The sequence below is a fragment of the Garra rufa genome, chromosome 21, assembly GCF_049309525.1.
Source record: "Garra rufa chromosome 21, GarRuf1.0, whole genome shotgun sequence".
Classification (NCBI taxonomy): Eukaryota; Metazoa; Chordata; class Actinopteri; order Cypriniformes; family Cyprinidae; genus Garra; species Garra rufa.
Window position 1 is genome coordinate 37889523 of NC_133381.1, and position 22660 is coordinate 37912182.

General features: G+C 35.8%; 2 protein-coding genes across 2 annotated transcripts; both read right to left on the reverse strand.

The window, feature by feature from the left end:
- Positions 1–351: 351 nt before the first annotated feature.
- heatr4 (HEAT repeat containing 4) lies at positions 352–10358 on the reverse strand. The gene is made up of 13 exons (XM_073826614.1): positions 9853–10358; positions 9340–9512; positions 7444–7620; positions 7028–7171; positions 5538–5714; positions 5230–5399; positions 3633–3737; positions 3419–3537; positions 3164–3344; positions 2996–3065; positions 1000–1174; positions 829–907; positions 352–441 (listed from the first exon to the last, which is right to left on the reverse strand). The coding sequence occupies exons 1-13, from the start codon at positions 10356–10358 to the stop codon at positions 352–354; spliced, it is 2166 nt and encodes a 721-aa protein (XP_073682715.1).
- Positions 10359–16309: 5951 nt separating this feature from the next.
- On the reverse strand, positions 16310–22578 carry LOC141296383 (transmembrane protein 151B). Its single transcript, XM_073827632.1, has 2 exons — positions 22474–22578; positions 16310–17863 (listed from the first exon to the last, which is right to left on the reverse strand). Exons 1-2 carry the CDS (start codon positions 22576–22578, stop codon positions 16310–16312), a joined length of 1659 nt encoding a protein of 552 aa, XP_073683733.1.
- Positions 22579–22660: the final 82 nt, after the last annotated feature.

Below are 22660 nucleotides of genomic sequence, written 5' to 3' on the forward strand. Positions count from 1 at the left end.
AGTATTAAGAATCAAGTGTATGTAAACTTTTGAACAGGGTCATTTTTATACATTCAGCAATTTTTTCTCTTGTGGACTATATGTAAACGTCTTTTATGTGAAATATCTTAATCAGGTCAGTACTAAATAAAAAATAACATGCATTTTGTATCCCTCTTATTTTGGTAAAATAATTAACGTTTTGCAGATTTTGTAAACTTTTGACTTCATCAAAACAATTTTGGACATTATTAGCCTGCCTAACTGATTGTCGGTGATGGCACTCAATGATATTTAGATAGAACAACTTAAAAGATGTGATTCTGGCCTTATAATTTTTGATACAGTAGTACAAATGAAACCACGAATTCATCACAATACTTTTTGCTGTTGCTGCTTTCCCCTTTCTTCCATTAAGAGCACTTTCTGTGCGATGATGTGTTTTGCACACAACAGCTCCACCTACAGAACCAAAGAGAAAACGTAACTTGCAGTTAGTGTGATGTTCAGACATTCATTTCTAGAGCGGTGGTTTTAATTAAAAAAAAAAAAAAAAAAAAAAAAAAAAAATATATATATATATATATATATATATATATATATATATAAAAATTAAAATCTTGCTCTAAATTAAAATGTAAAAAAAAAAAACTGAAAATCAATATGAACAGAAAATAGTTTCCCCATCAACATCTAATGAACAATTCTTGAAACATCTAACAATCACAAAATATTGTGTTTAATTGGGGCCTTTGAAAGGTTGAGAACTGCTGTTCTAGAATTAAATGCATTGAAAAAAACAGCAGCTTCTATGCTTGAAGTCATGGAAACACACTAAAGTGCACTAACCTGGAGTTTTATCTCATGAATCTTGCTTTCGTTTCCCTTTAGACTGTATCCATGCTTTTTCAGAAGACTTTCAATGTGCCTTAGTACAAAATATTGTCAAAATACATTCAGAAAACTACTTTACTTATGATTTACTTATAGTAATGATCATGGCCTAATCCAAGTACACACCTCTGCACATCAGAATTGGGTTCCAGTGCATAACGCTCCTGTAGGAAATGCTGTAATTCAGGGCCCTCTGCATCTAAAGTGCTCAGGGCCTTACAGGCAGCAATGCGCACACTGGGCTCCTCCTCATGGTGTACAGCCCACATCAGCAACTCCTGGAGAGCTGGGTTCATCCAACCTATTTTCCTTAAAGCTTAATATATATAAAATTATTCCTTAATTTAATAATAAAAATGTTAACATTGATTATTAGACACAAATTATGGTAGCCCGTTTATAAAAAATAAAAAAGGTAATTGTGACTTTTATCTCACAATTCTGACCTTTTTTTCTTAGAATTGCATCATATAAATTTGCAAGTCAGACTTTTTTTTCTCAGAACTGAGATATAAATACACAATTGCGAGTTATAAAGTCAGAATTGTGGGTTATAAACTAATAATTGCAAGAAATATAGTCAGAATTGTGAGATATCAACTTTTAGTTGTGAGAAATAAAGTCAGAATTGCAAGATATAAACTCGTGAGCAGCAAATGCAAATCAGCATATTCGAATGATTTCTGAAGAATCATGTGACACTGAAGTATGGAAGCCTGTTTCAACCAATGAATAAAAAAAAAAAAAGTAATTGCTACTTTTTATTTCAAAATTCACATTTTTTTCTGAATTGCATGATACAAACTCGCAATTCAGACTTTTCCCCTAGAATCGTAAGATAAATTTGCAATTCTGAGGAATGAAGTCAGAATTGTAAAATAAAAATTGGCAATTCTTACTTTTTTTTCTCAGAATTGCTTAAGATAAAAACTTGCAATTATGAGTTATAAAGTCAGAATTAGGAGATAAACTCACAATTGCAAGAAATAAAGTCAGAATTGCGAGATAAACTCACAATTACGTTATAGTCAAAATTGCGTCATATCATGAAGTCAGAATTACCAGATAAAAACTCGCAATTCTGTGAACATATCAGCCTTTTTCTCTCCTCAGAACTTTATTACTCGCAATTGCAAGTTTATATCTCACAATTCTGAGAAAAAAGTCAGAATTGGGAGATTCAATCTTGTAACTGCAAGAAAGAAAGTCAGAATTGCAAGATACAAAAATCGCAATTGCGAAAAAAAAGTCAGAATTGCAAGATACAAAATCGCAATTGCGAAAAAAAAAGTCAGAATTGCAAGATACAAAATCGCAATTGCGAAAAAAAAAGTCAGAATTGCAAGAAACAAAATCGCAATTGCGAAAAAAGTCGCAATTGCGAAAAAAGTCAGAATTGCAAGATACAAAAATCGCAATTGCGAAAAAAGTCAGAATTGCAAGATACAAAAATCGCAATTGCGAAAAAAAAGTCAGAATTGCAAGATACAAAATCGCAATTGCGAAAAAAAAAAGTCAGAATTGCAAGATACAAAAATCGCAATTGCGAAAAAAAAAATCAGAATTGCAAGATACAAAATCGCAATTGCGAAAAAAAAAGTCAGAATTGCAAGATACAAAAATCGCAATTGCGAAAAAAAAGTCAGAATTGCAAGATACAAAAATCGCAATTGCGAAAAAAAAAGTCAGAATTGCAAGATACAAAATCGCAATTGCGAAAAAAGTCAGAATTGCAAGATACAAAAATCGCAATTGCGAAAAAAAAAGTCAGAATTGCAAGATACAAAATCGCAATTGCGAAAAAAAGTCAGAATTGCAAGATACAAAATCGCAATTGCGAAAAAAAGTCAGAATTGCAAGATACAAAATCGCAATTGCGAAAAAAACAGTCAGAATTGTGAGACAAAAAGTCAGAATTAACTTTTTTATTTTTTATTCAGTGGCGGGCACAGGCTTCCATACATGAATAGCTGACCCAAATATTAACATTTGAAAAAAATGTACTCACTTACTTACAAGTAAATTGCTCAAAATGCATTTACAAGCCTGGTACAAGCCAAATACATTTTGAGCAATTTTTCATTTTTGGGGAACTCTTCCTTTAATTTATTTTCAAGTTTACCATTAATTGCTTCCACTTTCATCTCCCATAATGGATCATTCTGCATCAGGTGAATAAGCTGATCCAGGACCTGTGAACATGTTTTATGTGGTCATTCGGTCAGCCTTTTATTGTCCATATGCCATCAAAGATCTATTGTGCGTCTGCACAGCTGCTTTACTTCCTTACCAACTGGTCATCCATCATTAGAGATGCTGCAGTCAAGCATGCTTGTTTGCGCACAGCCACAAAGTCATCATTAAAGCACCGCAGGAAAGTAGGCAGTAGCTTGGGTGTCATTATATTGAGCTGACCAATAAAGATCAGCGCTTCCACTCGCCAAGCAGTTGGACCCTCCTCCAGCTTCGCGCTGTGGAGATACTGCGTGTTAAGGATGAACTGAATCCAAACCCTCTATTGTGTCTGTTGAGTACAGATAGTCACCTCAGCTCACTGTGCATCTCTCTGGCCGCATCCATTTTACTCAGAGCCAGCGCTGCAGCGTGACGAACGGCACAGCTCCAGTCGTTCCACATCATGTGTATCAGTTTGTTGCAAAGATCCTGCATGAAAAGCAATTCTAGTATTTTCTACAATCATTAGAGAAATTAGATGTAGATAGCTGTGTGAAATGTGCTAAAAAATGACATTATTATACTTGGTTTATTGGACTTCTGAGCTGTGCAATGCTAGTACAGGCCTGAACTCGTGTTCTCCAGTTAGCACTGTTTAACTCCTCTGCCAGAAGAGAGCGCACTAGTGTCTGGATGGGAAACATGCAAAAGTTTAGGTAGAATAAAAAAAAAAGAAATGAATTCTTTTATTCAGCAAGGATGCATTCAATTGATTAAAAGTGACAGTAAAGAAAACAATTGGTTCTATTTCTAAAAAGAAAATCATGCTTTCCACAAAAATATTAAGTGGCAACATTGATAATAAGAAACATTTCATGAGCAGCAAATCAGCATATTAAAATGATTTCTGAAGGATCATGTGACACTGAAGTATGAAAGCCCATTTCCGCCACTAAATCAAAAAATAATTGCTACTTTTTATCTCAAAATTCAAAATTGCATGTTTGTGTCTTACAATTGAGATTTTTTTCTTTGCATGAATTGCATGAAATAAACTCACAGTTGTGAGTTATAAAGTCATAATTGTGAGATATCAACTCATAATTGCAAGTTATAGTCAGAATTGTGACATAAACTCATAATTGCAAGTCAGAATTGTGACAAACTCATAATTGCGAATTATAAAGTCAGAATTGCATGATATTAACTCACAATTGCAAGAAATAAAGTAAGAATTGTGTGATATAAACTCACAATTGCGAGTTATAAAGTCAGAATTGTGAGATATCAACTCAAAATTGCAAGTTATAGTCAGAATTGTGACAAACTCGCATTTGCAAGAAACAAAGTCAGAATTGCGTGATATAAACTCACAAATGCGAGAATTGCTACTTTTTATCTCAAAATTCACGTTTTTCTCTCAGAATTGCATGATACAAACTCGCAATTCTGACATTTGTTTCCTCAGAATTGCATGTTTGTGTCTCACAATTGAGATTTTTTTCTCAGAATTGTGTGATATAAACTCGAAACTGCGAGTTACTAAGTCATAATTGTGTGATATAAAAATAAAAATAAAATGTTGTTAAATACTTTAAATTTAAAACACAATATTGCACTTTAACTGTATTTTTGAAAAAATGAAACCCTGGAGCACAAAACCAGTCTTAAGTAGCACAGGTATATTTGTAGCAATAGCAAAAAATACATTGTATGGATCAAAATGAAGTAAAGATCATGTTCCATGAAGATATTTTGTAAATTTCCTCCTATAAATATATCAAAACTTAATTTTTGATTAGTAACATGCATTGCTAATAACTTCATTTGGACAACTTTAAAGGCGTTTTTCTCAGTATTTTAATATTTTTGCACCGTCAGATTCCAGATTTTCAAATAGCTGTATTTCAGACAAATATTGTCCTATCCTGACAATGGAGAAAAATCAATGGAAAGCTTCTTTATTCAGCTTTCGGATGATGTATAAATCTCAATTTCAAAAAACTGACCCTCATGACCCTTGGTGAGCATAAGAGACTTCTTTCAAAAATAAAATCTTATAAACCCCAAACTTTTAAACTGTGGTGTATTAAAATGCTTTTATGTGAATAAGATAAACCAGTTTACCTTGTGCATGCAAAAATTATATCTCACTCAAAAACTCTTAAGAGAGTCACTTACAGTCTTGCAGCTGATTCTGGAGAGTAGCATCATAGACTGCTCGTGATCTGAAGGAGCGTCTCTGAGAAAGTGCTGTGACAGAAGTCTCTGTATGACAGCTTGACTTGTGTCACCGTCCATCGTCAAGCACTGTGCCGCCACCCAGCTGTCTGCACCTGTCCCAGAAGGATCTGAATCATAACATATGATGGTCATTTTGAGTCACAATCTGAATAGAACAGACTGATTTACCTGTGACATTAATGTTTGTTAATAATTAAGGATATTTTAATTGACATGTTTAGGCTTCAGGCACTGAAGGCACAGACCTTCCTTCAAAGTGTTTCGCAGTATGTCTCTGGCACGTGCGTTAGGTGTCCTCATAGCATACTGGCACACAGCAGCAGCCATCTGAACTCTCTTCACTGGATCATGAAGTGCTGAGACAATGAGAGCCTGCAGCTCCTGAAGATCTGCCTTCAATTTGTGCACCTTACCATGTTGACCTGAGCAAAGAAGGAATTAGCCATCACTTTTTGAGTAATATTATTTACTATTATGTATTTATTTTCTACCTTATTTAATTAATGCTTTAAAATGGTTTGCATCATATTTCATTACAGTTGAAGGCAAAAGTTTACATACACCTTTCAGAATCTGCAAAATGTTAATTATTTTAGCAAAATAAGAGGGATCATACAAAATGCACGTTTAATACTTACCTGAATAAGATATTTCACATAAAAGATGTTTACATATAGTCCACAAGAGAAAATAATAGCTGAATTTATAAAAATTACGCTGTTCAAAAGTTTACACACACTTGATTCTTAATACTGTGTTGTTACCTGAATGATCCACAGCTGTGTTTTTTTGTTTAGTGATAGTTGTTCATGAGTCCCTTGTTTGTCCTGAACAGTTCAACTGCCTGCTGTTCTTCAGAAAAGTCCTTCAGGTCCCACAAATTCTTTGTTTTTTCATTGTGTATTTGAACCCTTTCCCTTATGATTTTGAGATCCATCTTTTCACACTGAGGACGACTGAGGGACTCATATGCAACTATTACAGAATCAAACATTCACTGATGCTTCAGAAGGAAAAAAGATGCATTAAAAGCCAAGGGTGAAAACTTTTTGAATTTAAAGATCAGGGTAAATTTAACTTTTATGTCTTAATTTTGTCTTCTGGGAAACATGAAAGTATCTTCTGTAGCTTCTGAAGGGCATAATAGTTAGTTAAAAGTTAGTACATAATAGTTGCAATAGTTGCATATGAGTCCCTCAGTTGTCCTCAGTGTGAAAAGATGGATCTCAAAATCATACAGGCACTGTTGGAAAGGGTTCAAATACACAAAATGCTGAAAAACTAAAGAATTTGTGGGACCTGAAGGATTTTTCTGAAGAACAGCAGGCAGTTTAACTGTTCAGGACAAACAAGGGACTCATGAACAACAATCACAAAAAAACAAAAAAAAAAACAAAAAAAAAAAAACAGCTGTGGATCATTCAGGTAACAGCACAGTATTAAGAATCAAGTGTATGTAAACTTTTGAACAGGGTCATTTTTATAAATTCAACTATTTTTTTCTCTTGTGGACTATATGCAAATGTTTTTTCATGTGAAATAACTCATTCAGATCAGTACTAAATAAAAAATAAAATGCATTTTGTATGACCCCTCTTATTTCTTATTTTATTAATATTATATTATATTATGCCACAAAATATTATGTCACAAAATATTAATGTTGTTTATTCCTGTGATGGCAAAGCTATATTTTGTATGCACTGAAAAAAGTGTTTTTAGCTGACAGATTAACCTGCTTTGCCAGGGTCAAGCTCTTCTTGTGGTCCATTAACTGCTCCCAATGCACAAGTTATGATGGCTTCCAGCCGCACTGAGTAATTAGGGTCGCTAAGAGCCCTTTTTAGGCCCTCGATGGTCACTCTCTGCAAGGGCAACTCTAGATGAAACAAATAATGATTTTCCAAAAGGGGTTTCCATGTAAGCAATCGATGCAAAAACAATAAAATGTATGCAGGTGATTTCCTGCAAATAACACACACTAGATATCTATCTATAATTCATCTTCATGGGTAACAATTCTCAGCTAAACAACGTTTTTTTGTAAGCATATTACTTAATACTTAATAAAAGTGTTATTTAATAATAGATTATTAATATAATAAGATAAGCAGAGGTATAGCACACATAACTGTGAAAAGAATCACCTACTGACGTTGCAGGAATTCCTCCATTGATCAACTGCACAGCGAAGAGTGGAAAGCTCGGACACAGACTGTTTGGGCATCTCAGGATCCCGTCCGCTGAGTCCGTGTTCGAGGGCAGAGACAATTTTGGTGGGTAGATCCATCCATCGCTCTTCTGTTTTTACTGTTATACCAGTTCCTGCTGAAGCAAATGGAAGACAGAAAGATAAATATGAACCTTTAAGGGCGTAGTTCACCCAAAAATGAAAATTCTGTCATTAATTATTTATCCTCATGTCATTCCAAACCTGGCTGAAAGACCTTCGTTCATCTTCAGAACACAAATTAAGATATTTTTGCACACACATGCGTCATGGTACTGCTGTGAATTGGCATCAAAAACTGACACGGAAGAGAAGAAATTGTTGAATAAAGTAGTTATTTTTGTTTTCTTTGCACACAGAAAGTATTCTCTTAAGGTTGAACCACTGATGTCACATGGACTATTTTAACAATGTCATTACTATGTTTCTGGGTCTTGAATATGGTGGTAGTTGTGTTGCTGTCTATGCAGGGTTAGAAAGCTATCGGATTTCATCAAAAATATCTTAATTTGTGTTCCAAAGATGAATGAAGGTCTTATGAGTCTGGAATGTCATACTAATAGTAACTAATGACAGAATTTTCATTTTTGAGTGAACTATCCCATTAAGCTATCCATGTCACAAAGGCTTTTTTAACACTAATACTGTATTCAACTGTAAGTAAACAGTCACATTCAAGATACAGTTGAAGTCAAAAGTTTACATACACCTTGCAGAATCTGCAAAAATTAATTTGATCAAAATATGAGGGATCACACATAATGCATGTTATTTTTTATTTAGTACTGACCTGAAAAAGATATTTCACATAAAAGATGTTTACATATAGTCCATACAAGAAAATAATAGTTGAAATTATAAAAATGACCCTGTTCAAAAGTTTACACACACACACACACACACACACACACACTTGATTCTTAATACTGTGTTGTTACCTGAATGATCCACAGCTGTGTTTTTTTGTTTAGTGATAGTTGCTCATGAGTCCCTTGTTTGTCCTGAACAGTTCAACTGCTTGCTGTTCTTCAGAAAAATCCTTCAGGTCCCACAAATTCTTTGTTTTTTCAGAATTTTTGTGTATTTGAACCCTTTCCAACAATGACTGTATGATTTTGGGATCCATCTTTTCACACTGAGGACAACTGAGGGACTCATATACAACTATTACAGAAGGTTCAAATGCTCACTGATGCTTCAGAAGGGAACACGATGCATTAAGATCCGGGGGTGAAAACTTCAGAGAGATCAGGGTAAATTTGATTTATTTTGTCTTCTGGGAAACATGTAAGTATCTTCTGTAGCTTCTGAAGGGCAGTACTAAATGAAAAAAAAAAAGGAAAAATGTATGCATTCTGTTCAAATGTTTTCACTCCTTGCCTTAATGCATAGTTTTTCCACCTGAAGCATCAGTGAAGCTTCTGTAATAGTTGCATATGAGTCCCTCAGTTGTCCTCAGTGTGAAAAGATGGATCTCAAAATCATACAATCATTGTTGGAATGGGTTCAAAAACACAAAAATGCTGAAAAAGCAAAGAATTTGTGGGACCTGAATGATTTTTCTGAGCAACAGCGGGCAGTTTAACTATTCAGGACAAACAAGGAATTAAGGTATTGAGAATCAAGTGTATGTAAACTTTTAACAGGTTCATTTTTTATAAATTTAACTGTTACTTTCTCTTGTGGACTATATGTTAACGTCTTCTATGTGAAATATCTTATTCAGGTCAGTACTTATTTTGGGAAAATAACTAACATTTTGCAGATTCTGCAAGGTGTATGTAAACTTTTGACTTCAACAACACACATAAGTCTACCTGAGAAGATCTCCTGTTCAGAGACGCTCTTTGTGGCGGCACATTTGTTCAAGATATCCTGTAGCCGAGGGGCCTGTGGGATCTCAATGTGCTTGGCGGTCACAGTGGTTGCTGTCTTATTTAAGTGGTTTTGCACATCTGTGCTTACTGGAGAGAGAACATAACCTGGTATCCTGTTAAACAACGAAAGACACCACAAAATAACTATGTGGAATACAAGTGTGGCTTAAGTAAGTGTATGCATTAAAGGGATAGTCCACCCAAAAACACAAACCTGTATGCATTTTTTTCTGCTGTGGAACACAAATAAAAAAGAATATTGGTAACCAAACAGTTTCGGTTTCCACTGACTTACACTATTTTTTTTTTTTGAACGGAAACTGTTTGGATACTTTATTCAAAACATTTTCTTCTATGTTCCACAGAAAAAAAGAAAGTCAAACAAGATTAGAACAACATGAGGTTAAGTCGTTAAGTAAAGAGTATGTATTTTGATGAAAGTACTAGTCCTACCTGTGTTGTTTTCTCAGCAGCAATAGTTGCTCCGTCTTATTTTGTGCAAACTCCTGCCACCTGCTTCTCTGGGCTTCCCAATCCTCTATAGAGGATTCCTTCAGACAGATGTGCACATTCAACACCCTGAACGGATTTGTTATTCTAAACACATCATACATCTTTCTTTGATCACTAAAACTCAAGGAAGGTACCTTAGTGTTTACTGCAGGAGCCTGTACTGAAATTCTGCCTTCCTCTTTGGTTAAACAACTGATGTTGCAGTGTATTTCATTGTTCTCATGGCTTTTTATTTTCTTTAATCTGTTACCTGGTGCTAAGGGGCCTGTAGCATGGAAAAGCTGGCTAAAGTCAGCTTTTCTGTATGAAATGGCCCCCATCTCGTCCATAACTTCTTTGGAGAAGGAAAGGATCTGGCTTGCATTATTCAGAAGCTGTTTGTACAGACGGTCCTCTCTGCGCTTGCTGTGGTGGTCTGGTCTCCATTTTGCATGCTGTAAATTCATGATTCTCGGTGAGGCCTTATGGGAATATGTCTAAAAAAAGAAACGATGATCAAATAGAAATTGATTATTTGATTCTTAAAGCCTGCTGGCTTAAAAACAAAAGAAATATGGATAGCGCGTTAAACCACCTCATAAAATGAACCCACTGAAAATGATAAGGTAAAAAATAAATAAAAAAGTTAACGTACCTACCGACACACTGAACAAATCACGTTCCCACTCGAATCACAGCACAGAGCTCACGTTGAAAATTTTTTATTTTTCAAGGTAGTTTATATCAAACATTTCGACTTTCAAAGAGAAGAGAGATTTTAAATAAAACTAGAAAAGTAGGTCACCGAAAAAAGGTAAAGTTACTACAGCTCTGGCAGCTCAAAAGTTGGCATAGCAACAAGACGCGCTTGTTTTGGCTGCGGAGCGACTGCTATGATTCATCCCAGTGAGTCAAACATTTTGAATCGGTTCACTAAAAAGATTCATTCACTAATATTGTGGATAAAACTGCAGAAGCAACTTTTCCTTCGAAGATAAGTCCTTGTAATAATACTTGGTGGGATCATAAGCACTTTGGGCTTTTCGACCTCCACGATCATCATCGTGTCATCCATTGCTGCACATGAATGAGGTAAAATATGGGTAGCGCTAGGGCTAGAGCTTACATATATATTTTTTATTTACATTTTTTCCCCATTTATTATTACTGTTATTATTTTACCTTTATTTATATAGTGCTTTATACAATCCAAGACTCCGTCAAAGCAGCTATTTATCGATGCAAAAAAATAAAAAATAATAATAATTCTGCCGTGAAGCATTTTATGTAATTATGTATTTTTTTTAAAAAACACAATGCTTGCACCCAAACCGAATAATTAAAAACACGTTTATATCTTCTGTAGCATAGGGCTTCATATTTGGGATTCTTAATTTTCTTTTGATAATGATTCTTGTTAAAGGAGTGGTTAACTTTCAAGACAAAAATTGACAGATAATGTACTCACCCCCTTGTCATGTTATGTTTTTTTGAGTAAAACACTTCAGGATTTCTCTCAATATAATGGACTTATGGTGCCCCAGAGTTTGAATTTCCAAAATGCAGCTTCAAAGTGCTCTAAACGATCACAGCCGAGGAAAGAAGGGTCTTATTTAGCAAAACGATGGGTTATTTTCTAAAAAAAAAATACAATTTATATACTTTTTAACCTCAAATGCTCGTTTGGCTAGCTTGGGAAGATGAGAGTTTGAGATTAAAAAGTATATAAGTTGTATATACTAAATAAATAAAAAATAAAACCTTAATTCACCCTTTTCTTCAATGCGGAAGCAAGTTTATGGGTGATTACAAACCAGTGTGTTCATAATTAAGATAATACATTAAAATAACATGGTAAGACATACTAATTTGCAATATCAAGCAGCAAAACAAACTGTTTTGTACAGTTAAAAATAGCTGGATGTGATGAGACCGGAAGCCAACCCCATTAAATGTATAAATGCCCGCGCACACTCTTACCTAAAGAAAAAAATAAATAAATAAAGGAAGAATATAAATAATTAAATTCATTTACGAACCAGATGTCACTCTATTTGGTCATCCTATTCTTTCAAGGTAGGAAAACAATCACTTACGTGCTTCAAAAGATTCATTCAGCACTAAATATATGAGTCAGTGCAGTGAAGTTACCGAGAACAAGTTCATGTCAAATATTTAGCAAGTAAAACAGTAGCTTTTGGTGTAGGGTGCACAATGATGCTTTTCTTACTTAGATTTTTTGTCTTGTTTCCAGCCAAAATATCTAAAAATTCTTAAATCAAGAAGGATTTTCTAGATGAGTAAAATGATTATCAAAATGAAACAAGCAAACTAATCCGCCAATGGGGTGAGAAAAATAATCTTGTTTTCTGTTTGAAATTCATTTTTTCTTACCCATTGGCAGATTATTTTGCTTGTTCTAAGCAAAAACTCATTTAATTTTGACTTTTTTTTTTCTGAAAACAAGACAATAATGTTTTACTTGTCTAGAAAATCCTCATTGATTTAAGAATTTTTAGATATTTTGGCTGGAAACAAGACAAAAAAATCTAAGTAAGAAAAGCATTTTTTGCAGTGCAAGGTTTGGTAGATGTATAATATGAATGAATGAATCAGATGAATTAAAAAGTTGGAAGACATTTTATGTTTTAGCATTGGAGCATTTTTATTCTGCACTATTTTTTAACAGTCACTGCCATTTCAACAGCATTTCTTGACTTTCTCACATCCATACTTCAAACATACAGGTCAGGCCATAACATTTAGTTTAAAGGGAAATTGTTATATATGATGATTTTCTCTCATTTGATGAGCCAGTGTAATGTCTTCTGTTACAGGAACCTTTTAGAGGGAGAGTTTCCAACAAGCTGCGTACATAATCACTTGCTTCCTTGAAACAATGTTAGCAAATTGCCATGCAACCTTTGCTTATATAAACTAGACATCAAAGACAATTCTTTGATGCCAACAAATTCATTCAATGGATTAGCATTGACAAATATAAAAAGAAAAATTATAAAATAATTGTCTTCAATTATATTTGTATGTATATACAGTGCTGCTTAAAAGTTTGTGAACCCTTTAGAATTTTCTATATTTCCGCATTAATGTGACCCAAAACATCATCAGATTTTCACACAAGTCCTAAACGTAGACAAAGAGAATCCAATCAAACAATGAGACAAAAATTTATACTTTGTAATTTAATTTTTCTGGAAAATGATTTAATATTACATATCTGTGAGTGGCAAAAATATGTAAGTCTAAAGGATTAGCAGTTGATTTGAAGGCGAAATTAGAATCCATCTGTTTAGAGGTGTTTTCAGTCAATAGGATGATTATCAGGATGAAAATCTGTCACACGTGGGTCATATTTATAGAAATATAGAAAATTTTGGAGGGTTCACAGACTTTCAAGCAGCACTATATATACAGTCAAAAGTTTGCATACATACATACATACACCTTGGAAGATCTGCAAAATGTTAATTATTTTACTAAAATAAGAGGGATCATACAAAATGCATGTTATTTTTACTTAGTACTGACCTAAATAAGATATTTCACATAAAAGGCATATAGTTTACATATAGTCCACAAGAGAAAATTATAGCTGAATTTATAAAAATGACCCTGTTAAAAATAAACAATCCTGAAAAATCCCTCAGGTCTCACAGCATTTTTGCGTATTTGAATGCATTCCAACAATAACTGCACGATTTTGAGATCCATCTTTTCACACTGAGGACAACTAAGGGACTCATATGCAACCATTACAAAGGCTCAAATGCGCACTGATGCTTCAGAAGGAAAAATTCTACATGAAGAGTCAGGGGGTGAAAACTTTTGGAATTTGAAGAACAGAGTAAATGCAACTTATTTTTCTTCTGGGGAACATCTAAGTATCTTCTGTAGCTTCTGGAGGGCAGCACTAAATGAAAAAAAAAAAGATATTTAGGCAAAACAAGAAAAATGTACACATCTTCATTCTGTTCAAAAGTTTTAACCCCTGGCCCTAAATGCATTGTGTTTCCTTCTAAAGCATCAGTGAGTGTTTGATATTTGCATATGAGTGCCTCAGTGTGAAAAGATGGATCTCAAAATCATGCGGTCATTTTGGGAATGAGTTCAAATACACACAGTGGGACCTGAAGGATTTTTCTGTATTATTCAGGTAACAACACAGTATTAATAATCAAGTGTATGTAAACTTTTGAACGGGGTCATTTTTATATATTTAACTAATGTAAACGTCTTTTACAGTATGTGAAATATCTGATTCGGGTCAGTACTAAAAAAAATAACATGCATTTTGTATGATCCCTATTATTTTAGTAAAATAATTTACATTTGCCAGATTCTGCAAGGTGTTTGTTAACTGTTAACTGTTTAACTGTGCATATATTCATAAATATAACTATTTCAGACTAGTTACAAAGGCAAAATGGCACCTATTGAATTTATTTTCTCTCTTAATTATGTCCTTTGTGCAAGTCCGCAGTCATAACTTTTTCCTTCAGTGACCACAAACATTTATTACAAGCAATACATGTTTCTGACTTAAAATGTCATGTTTGAAGTGTTTGTTGATAGACTTTCTTTTAAATGAATTTATTGACACATTTGTCAGCCAGCTGTTCATAAATAGTATCAAGAACTGGTTCTATTTATTGATAATTCCAATCCAGCCCTTTAATTGAAACCAAAGTGTAAACAAAAAACTCTTCAGTGCTGCACTGAATAAGCCACATTTATAATTTTGCACATGTTAGCTGTTAGAGCAAGACTAAGTTCATAAGAATACACTCCTCATCAGTTCAGCATCAAGCAATTGCTCATCTGGACTGAAACAGCCATCAAGTCCACTTTCTGCGTAGTGCAAATAATAATGTTTAACAAATGTTTAAAAGGTTACTGCACTCCAAAATGAACATTTTGTCATTAATCACTTACCCCCATGTCATTCTAAACCTGTAAAAGCTTTGTTCGTCTTTGGAAGACAAATTAAAATATTTTTGATGCATTCTGACAGCTCTCTGGCTCTCCCATAGACAGCAATGTAACAATGATCAACGTCCAGAACCATAGCAAGGAAATTGGTCAAATAATCCATTTGACATCAGGGGTTCAACTGTAATTTTACGAAGCTACGAGAATACTTGTACGCAAAGAAAATTACTTCAACAACCGATCTGCTTGCTACGTTTCTAGATGCTGATCGTGTTAATTACATTGCTGTCTATAGGAGGGCTAGAGAGCTGTCAGAATGCATCAAAAATATCTTAAAGGGGTCACATGATGCGGTTTCTTGTTTTCCTTTGTCTGTGGATTGTTACAAGCTGTTTGTGCATAGAAAAGTTCTGTAAAGTTCCAAAGCTTAAAGTCTCAAAACCAAAGAGATATTTATTATAAAAGTTAAGACTCAGCCACACCTCCCTAAAACGGCTCGTTCAAACACGCCCTACTGGTCCACATCACTTGCATAACACCACCCATATGTAAATGGAAAGAAAGAAGGCGTAACTTTTACTGGCTGTAGTGTTGTTGCAGCCGCATTTTGTGGAGACGCAGTGTGTTTCATTGCGAAAGCGAAAGTACTTTGTTTGGCCTTCCAAATGAGGACACAACTAGAAATCAGTGTTTAAGTTATATTTACAACACTGTTCCGGAACAGTACACTGCAAATATTCAAGTGGGTGATGTGCATTTCACGGAGGACTGTTTCCTGAACCTGGGAGAGCAGCTTACAATGCCAGCTGTACACAAAGGGTTAAGGCTATAAAGAGGGGCAATTCCAATGTTGCAAGGACAGTCTGCGCTTCTGACTGACGGCCTGTAAATACGTTTTCATATTTAAAAAATTCAGTACTGACTATTCAAACGCAAGTTTTGAGCAGTGTAGAGTAGTGCTTGTTGTTTCTCGTTCTACGATCGCAAATGCAGACATGGTGTTATGTTTACGTGGGGCGACGTGACACAACACATAAAAAGAGTGATTATAATCAGTAGTTTTGTCCCCACTGGATGCAGCAAATGCCTCGTTTATAATGGGTTTGATTGTTTCTGTCTCGTCGCACCGAGAAACGGCATGGTGCATCACAACGCACTTAGCTGGCCAATCAGAGAACGGTTTCCATCAACTTTGTAAAAATCTAAGCGTTTCAGAAAGCGGGCAGAGAGGAGCAAAAAATAATGTATAATATGTGGAAAACAATATGTTTTTTGAACCTCAAACTGCATAAACACATTGCATTACAACAAATACACAAAATAATGCTCCTTTTTTAGCAACATCATATGACCTCTATAATTTGTGTTCCAAAGACGAACAAAGTATATAAGGGTTTGGAAGGACATGGGGGTAAGTGATTAATGACAAAATTTTCATTTTGGTGTGGAGTAACCCTTTTAAGCCACTTTAAACTGAAGTCTCCACACAACAGGAGCCTCTGCGAACGTAATATCTCCTCACCTCAGAGGAGTCTCCGCAGCCCTCAGGTCGATGTACAATGAGGACCGGGAAGAACCGAGCGTCTTGGTAGTTCGGCGGGCTGTCATTCAGCGCAAGCTGACTGGTGTAAGACCTGCAGCATTGCTCGTCAGGACAGCAGCGCTCTGTTAGTGTACTACTGCGGCTCCTCCAGAGTCCCATGGTGCGCCTAGAGCCATACATGCGGCACAACGAGAAGTGCGAGGTGTCCAGAGACAAACGGGAGTGGAATGTGTGGCGAGAGAAGATGGAGGAACAACTAGAGCTGATTGTTGGACGTCTTCGCCCGCCCTCGTGTTGGCAACAGTGCTCACAGTTCTGCACCAGCGTACCGTAGCTCTGTGCTGAGCAGCTATCCAACAGCAAGCGGTTGGAGGAAATACTGTCTCTGTGGTTTGACCCAGAAGTTCCTAGGTTCATCAGCATGGCCTCTGAGTAGCTTGGTATAAGCTGGCGGTTTGACCGAATGTGCCATTCGAGCTCCGTACTGTCGACGGTTTCTGCTCTCGGAAGGCCGTATCGAGTGTTCCTCGTGGTGGCGTTGTCCTCTGGAGACGGGCTGTTGTTGCTATACTCTAGTCCGAAGAGTTTCTCAACTTGGTAGTGAACAAATGCCGTCCGGTACTCGATCAGCACTCGCAGTGGCCAGGAAAGCATAAGGATAGCAGCCAACCAGAAGGTGACTCGCGAGGTGTACCACGGCAGTTGGTCGGGATCCACATAAGCGATGAGATGCTCTTTAAAGTCGACGTTCTTCAGCAGCATGCCCTCACGGGCTTCCATGTAGTCATCCAGTCCCTCGATTTCCGAGAAGAACCTGGCTCGTTGGTTGAGGTATGCATTTTCAGGTCCTGCTCCTGAGAAGCTGAAACACTTTGAAAAATTCAACCGTGTCGCCGCATGAGCCTCCAGCCCGCGCAAATTGCGCGAAACGTCTCTCATTCCACATCGGCTGTAGTCGAACTCGCCCTCCGCCACGTGCGTGTTAACACGCTCATGATACACCTGCGTGGTCGTGTAGGCGTCTCCATTCCGGTATCGCGTTACTTGTCGAGTCCTGCGTACGAAATGGTAGCTGATGGCTTTCCACCAGACACACGGTCGGGCTTGACGCATGCGCAGAACCCTTTCGTAGACGCTCTCCACATTGGCCTTGCACTGCAACTCGCTGCGGGCACGGCAGTGCCAGCACTCCATAAGGTAAACGGCGTAAAGCATGAGGAGGAAGGCCAAGGGGATGTACACGTAACCGTCAGAGCAAGGGCTGTCGTGGTATATCATGGCACGACCTCCTCCTCTGAGAGAGTTCATTGAGGCTGTGAGGGAGGTACTAGAGGAATCGAAGCTCAGTTTGGTGACCTGGGTGAGCTGACACCAGGCCACGGCACCCAGACAGCTGTACATTAGCAGCGAAAGGAGAAGGCATCTCCAGTGCGTCTCGCGGCACATAGAGGCACTCAGGGACTGCTTTATTGGCCATTGCTACAAGGAATAATGAGAAAGAGAAATAATAATCAGCATATTGTAAGGCACACAGGCTTGTTGTGAATGCTGCGAATACCAAAACAAGAAGTAATAAATACAAAACAAACCATCAGAAATCTAGTGTCACTTTTATGAGGCAATGATACTGATCAAATGTCTTCAGATCAGAAATTAAGGTTTTTGAGGAAAACATTCCAGGATTCCATTTTTCTCCAAACATTCCATTTTTCTCCAAACAGTGGACTTTAGTGGGGATCAACGGGTCCAAATTGCAGTTTCAATGCAGCTTCAAAAGGCTCTACACAGGAATAAGGATCTTGTCTAGCCAAACAATTGGTCATTTTATTAAAAAAATAAAAATTAACATATTTTTTAACCACAAATGCTCATCTTGCACTAGCTCAGCAATGCGTATCTACGACTTACGTAATCACGTTGAAAAGGTCACATGTGGTTAGTTCTTTGATTGTGTACTTTGGCTCAAAAAGGTAGGGTGGGACGAAAAACTCCTCATTTTCTCTTCCATGTTCAAGCTCAACGTTTTTTTTTTACCTATTTTGAAAAGGGCATTTGGCTTTCTTTGCACATTCACTTTGTAAACACTAGCTCAGTATTTCTACCTATGTCACGTGTGACCTTTCCAACGTGATTATGTAATGCGTGAAGTCGTAGATGCAGAGTGGTTAAAAAGTATACAAATGTTTATTTTCTTTAGAAAATGGCCCATTGTTTTGCTAGAAAAGTCCCTTATTCTTGAGCTGGGATTGTGTAGAGCCCTTTGAAGCTGCATTAAAACTGCAATTTGGACCTTCAACCCACTGATCCCCATTGAAGTCCACTATATGGAGAAAAATCCTGGAATGTTTTCCTCAAAAACCATAACTTCTTTGCGACTGAAGAAAGAATGACATGAAAATCTTGGATGACATGGGGGTAAATTATCAGGAACCTTTTAATTCTGGAGTAAACTAATCCTTTAAAGCTAAACAGAGTTATAAAAACAATCAAAATAACTTAAACTTTACATTACTAAAAATAAAATGAAAACTGAAAATACAAAAAATAGAAACTAATTTAAAATATTAAAGGAACACTCAACTTTTTTTGGAAATAGGCTCATTCTCCAACTCCCCCAGAGTTAATAAGTTGAGTTTTACCGTTTTGAAATCCATTCAGCCATTCTCCTGTTCTGGCGATATCACTTTTAGCTTAGCATTGATCATTAAATCCTATAGGACCAATATAGCATCGCGTTCAAAAAAGACCAACGAGTTTCGATATCTGTCCTATTTAAAACTTGACTCTTCTGCAGTTATACCGTGTACTAAGACCAGCGGAAAATGTAAGTATGCGATTTTCTAGGCCGATAAGATTAGGAACTACACTCCCATTCCGGCGTAATAGTCAAGGAAGTTTGCTGCTGTAAAATCTTATCGGCCTAGAAAATCGCAGCTTTACATTTTCCACCGGTCTTAGTACATGATATAACTACAGAAGAGTCAAGTTTTAAATAGGACAAATATCGAAACTTGTTGGTCATTTTTGAACGCGATGCTATTGGTCTCATAGGATTCAATGACCTATGCTAAGCTATGCTAAAAGTGATATCGCCAGAACAGGAGAACGGCTGAATGGATTTCAAAACGGTAAAACTCAACTTATTAACTCGGGGGGGAGTTGGAGAATAAGCCTATTTCCAAAAAAAGTGGAGTGTTCCTTTAATGTCTCAGATGTCCAATGCTCCTCATAAATATTCTAGTACATATTTAACCGCTCTAAAAACTCTAAAAATAAAATACATTTGAAATTAAATAAATTTCATTTCTAAATGAAGTCTGCAGTGGACATTGATTTAAGTCTAATTCAAATAAAGTGCAGACAACACTCTGACAGTAAACCCTTAACATGAGGGATATAGATGTGAGAAAGCGTGGCCTGACAAGACTGAGGATTTGTAGCAATCCCTCAGTTCAGACTTAATTACTTACAGTAGCTACATCCTGGCACAAAGTCTTCAAATTATGTCTATTAAACCTAAGACAAGCACTCACTTGCTTCAGATAATTGACTGTAATTAACTAGCTAACCATTTGACCATTTTACAGGTAAGTCCTTTTTTATAACACCATTCAACAATTCCTTCTTCTTCTTTCCGCATTGTGAAAATCATAGAGCACTGTGTATCCAGGCAATGATATGGATGAAGCATAACATGGTGGATGTCATTGCAACTTTGTCCTAAGTCTTCAATCAATGCCAGACTAAATCTATCAAATTGATTTTTTTGTATTCAAAACCTGCAGGAAAGTAGCTCAGCAATGCTTTTGTGTGATAACTCAACTTTGGCAATGCACGGAAAGGACCTTTGCTCCTAATTCTATGGGTTTGAATTAAGGATACAGAGCTCCTGCAAATGATGATGAAAAATCTCAGCTATTATTGTGAGTTAACTGAATAAAACATACTAAGAGGCTACTCTTATTTAACTTAACTGATCAAAAATCAGAGGAATTTGTGTTTTGAGTATAAAAATGGACAGTATCTGAGATTAGAGTTGCAAATGTTTGGTGTTGTCCCATAAGTGTCTGTACATTTCAGCAGCTAATACCACAGCTTCTGATATTTATAAGGGTTGAAAGGCTTTTAAAGAGTGGAGAGCGAGGTGCAACATCAATAATGGAAATCCCACATGAAAGAGAATACTGTGACAGAGCTAACAGTCAGCCATTCAAAAGCATACTGTAGAAAAACAGCTCCTATCCTTACTGCTCTATAGGATAAGTGAAACTTTGGACATAACATGGTTATGATCCAAGACGCTAAGCAGATTACAGCTGAAACTTAAGGATGACTTAAGGAATACTGAATGTGGGGCACTGACTTAACTTTAAGTTTCGTTTTATTACATTAAGGCAATTAAATGTTTTATTAAATCAGACGTAATTATTCAATGTATTAATTATGCTGCACAGAGAATGTCATCCACATCTTTATTTTTTGTTTTGTTTACTGCTTTAGATAAAGAATAACAGAACAGAATACCAAGTGAAATTGACATATAGTTTAAATTAAATTTTTAGAGAAAATCAAATCACAGTTTTAAGTTCCAGCAAGCAGGATTTGTGTGAAAGAAGAGCTGAGGGACATTCACAGCAACATAATTAATTGATTCTCTCTAATTCCTATTTTTCAGATTTTATATTTTCCTTTCTAAAATGAACTTCTGCTAATAAACATAAATAGGTCTACTAGTTTTGTGGACATTCACACAAAGATCAGTCATTAGTCATGCCGCGACACAACATTTGACCACTTATTTACAAAACCACTGCATCATCTACAAGGATTTAGTTGATTTTTATTTGAATTATCACTCTGTATAGGATATTTAACCATGCATTTCTATGTCTTTGAAAGGCTTTTGTCTTTCAAACACATGAACATTTTAAAATTCACAAACTTTGTTTGTCATCTGATCCTCTTTCACCTAATATATTTACTTGAAGGTCCTCTAAAATTTTAAGTATCACATTTGGATCTCCATTGGTTCTCTGTATATATATATATATATATATATATATATATATATATATATATATATATATATATATATATATATAGTATTTTTTTATTTTGATTGATTTTAATGTAAAATTTTATGATTATGAACTCATAAACCCTCTGCAGTTCCTTCACAAATACCAGTTTGTGAAACCTTAAGGTAAAATAATGCACTTCACGTTGTTAATAACAATAAATAGAATATCTTTTCTTACTCTTTGTATTTTAATGTCAATATGGTACAAGATTATCCTATTTAAATCAATGTGATAAACAATTATGACAATTATGAGTTAGGTCAAAAGTAAACTAAAAGTAATTAAAAAGTAGTCTGATTATATTACCTAAAATGTTATATAAAATTACCAACTAGTTTTGTCATTTAATTTGGAATCAGCAACGGATTGTAATTTGTAAGTAATCTACCCATCTCTGGATATGTTAAAGGTTTTATCCAAAATATGGAGTTAAACATATCTGATTCTCAAGCTAACAGACATAATCTTTTCCACAGTGGCAACTCCATATTGTATTTCAGAGGTGTTGCTCAATGCACAAATTTGCTGAGAACTGTGTGAATATGACAACAGATTTAGAGCTATACCTGATGTCAAATGCAAATTCCCAATTTAAATGTGTTTGTCCTTTATTGTCATTATGGAATTTGTACATCAAGCAGCATTGCATTATTTTAATACCAAAACAAAAATGACATCCTGGGTTTCCTAGTCAGGATCTGCAGTCAGTGATCTCTGACTAGCCTACTGCAAAGAACTCCAGAGTTTCATTATAGATGGTTATCAATAACTTGTGCACCATAAAGTTTATGCATCATTTGGAAACGAAGGTATTGCTTAAAAAAACGTAGCAGCTTCTATTAAACAACAATATAAGTGAATTCTAACATCTTTTCAATCTCAGACATACCTTTACTCTGTCATGCCACACTAAGACAGTTAAGAGTCTACAGGGGGCTATAATGCAGAAATCCCCTCTCCTCCATGATGACTATGGTACATCTAGTACTCATAAGACTCATCTCATACCTCCTCCAGCACATCGAGGCTGGCCGGTGTCTCCGCGCCACCATCTGGGGTGCTTGGCGCTGTGTCCTCCGCAGTAGTATCAGTTTCCAGATCTAGAGACAACATCCTGCGGCAGGTGTAACATTGCAGTCAAATATGTTGTCTGCAATACGCCGCTTTTCTCAATGAAACACGCTTCAGGACGTTG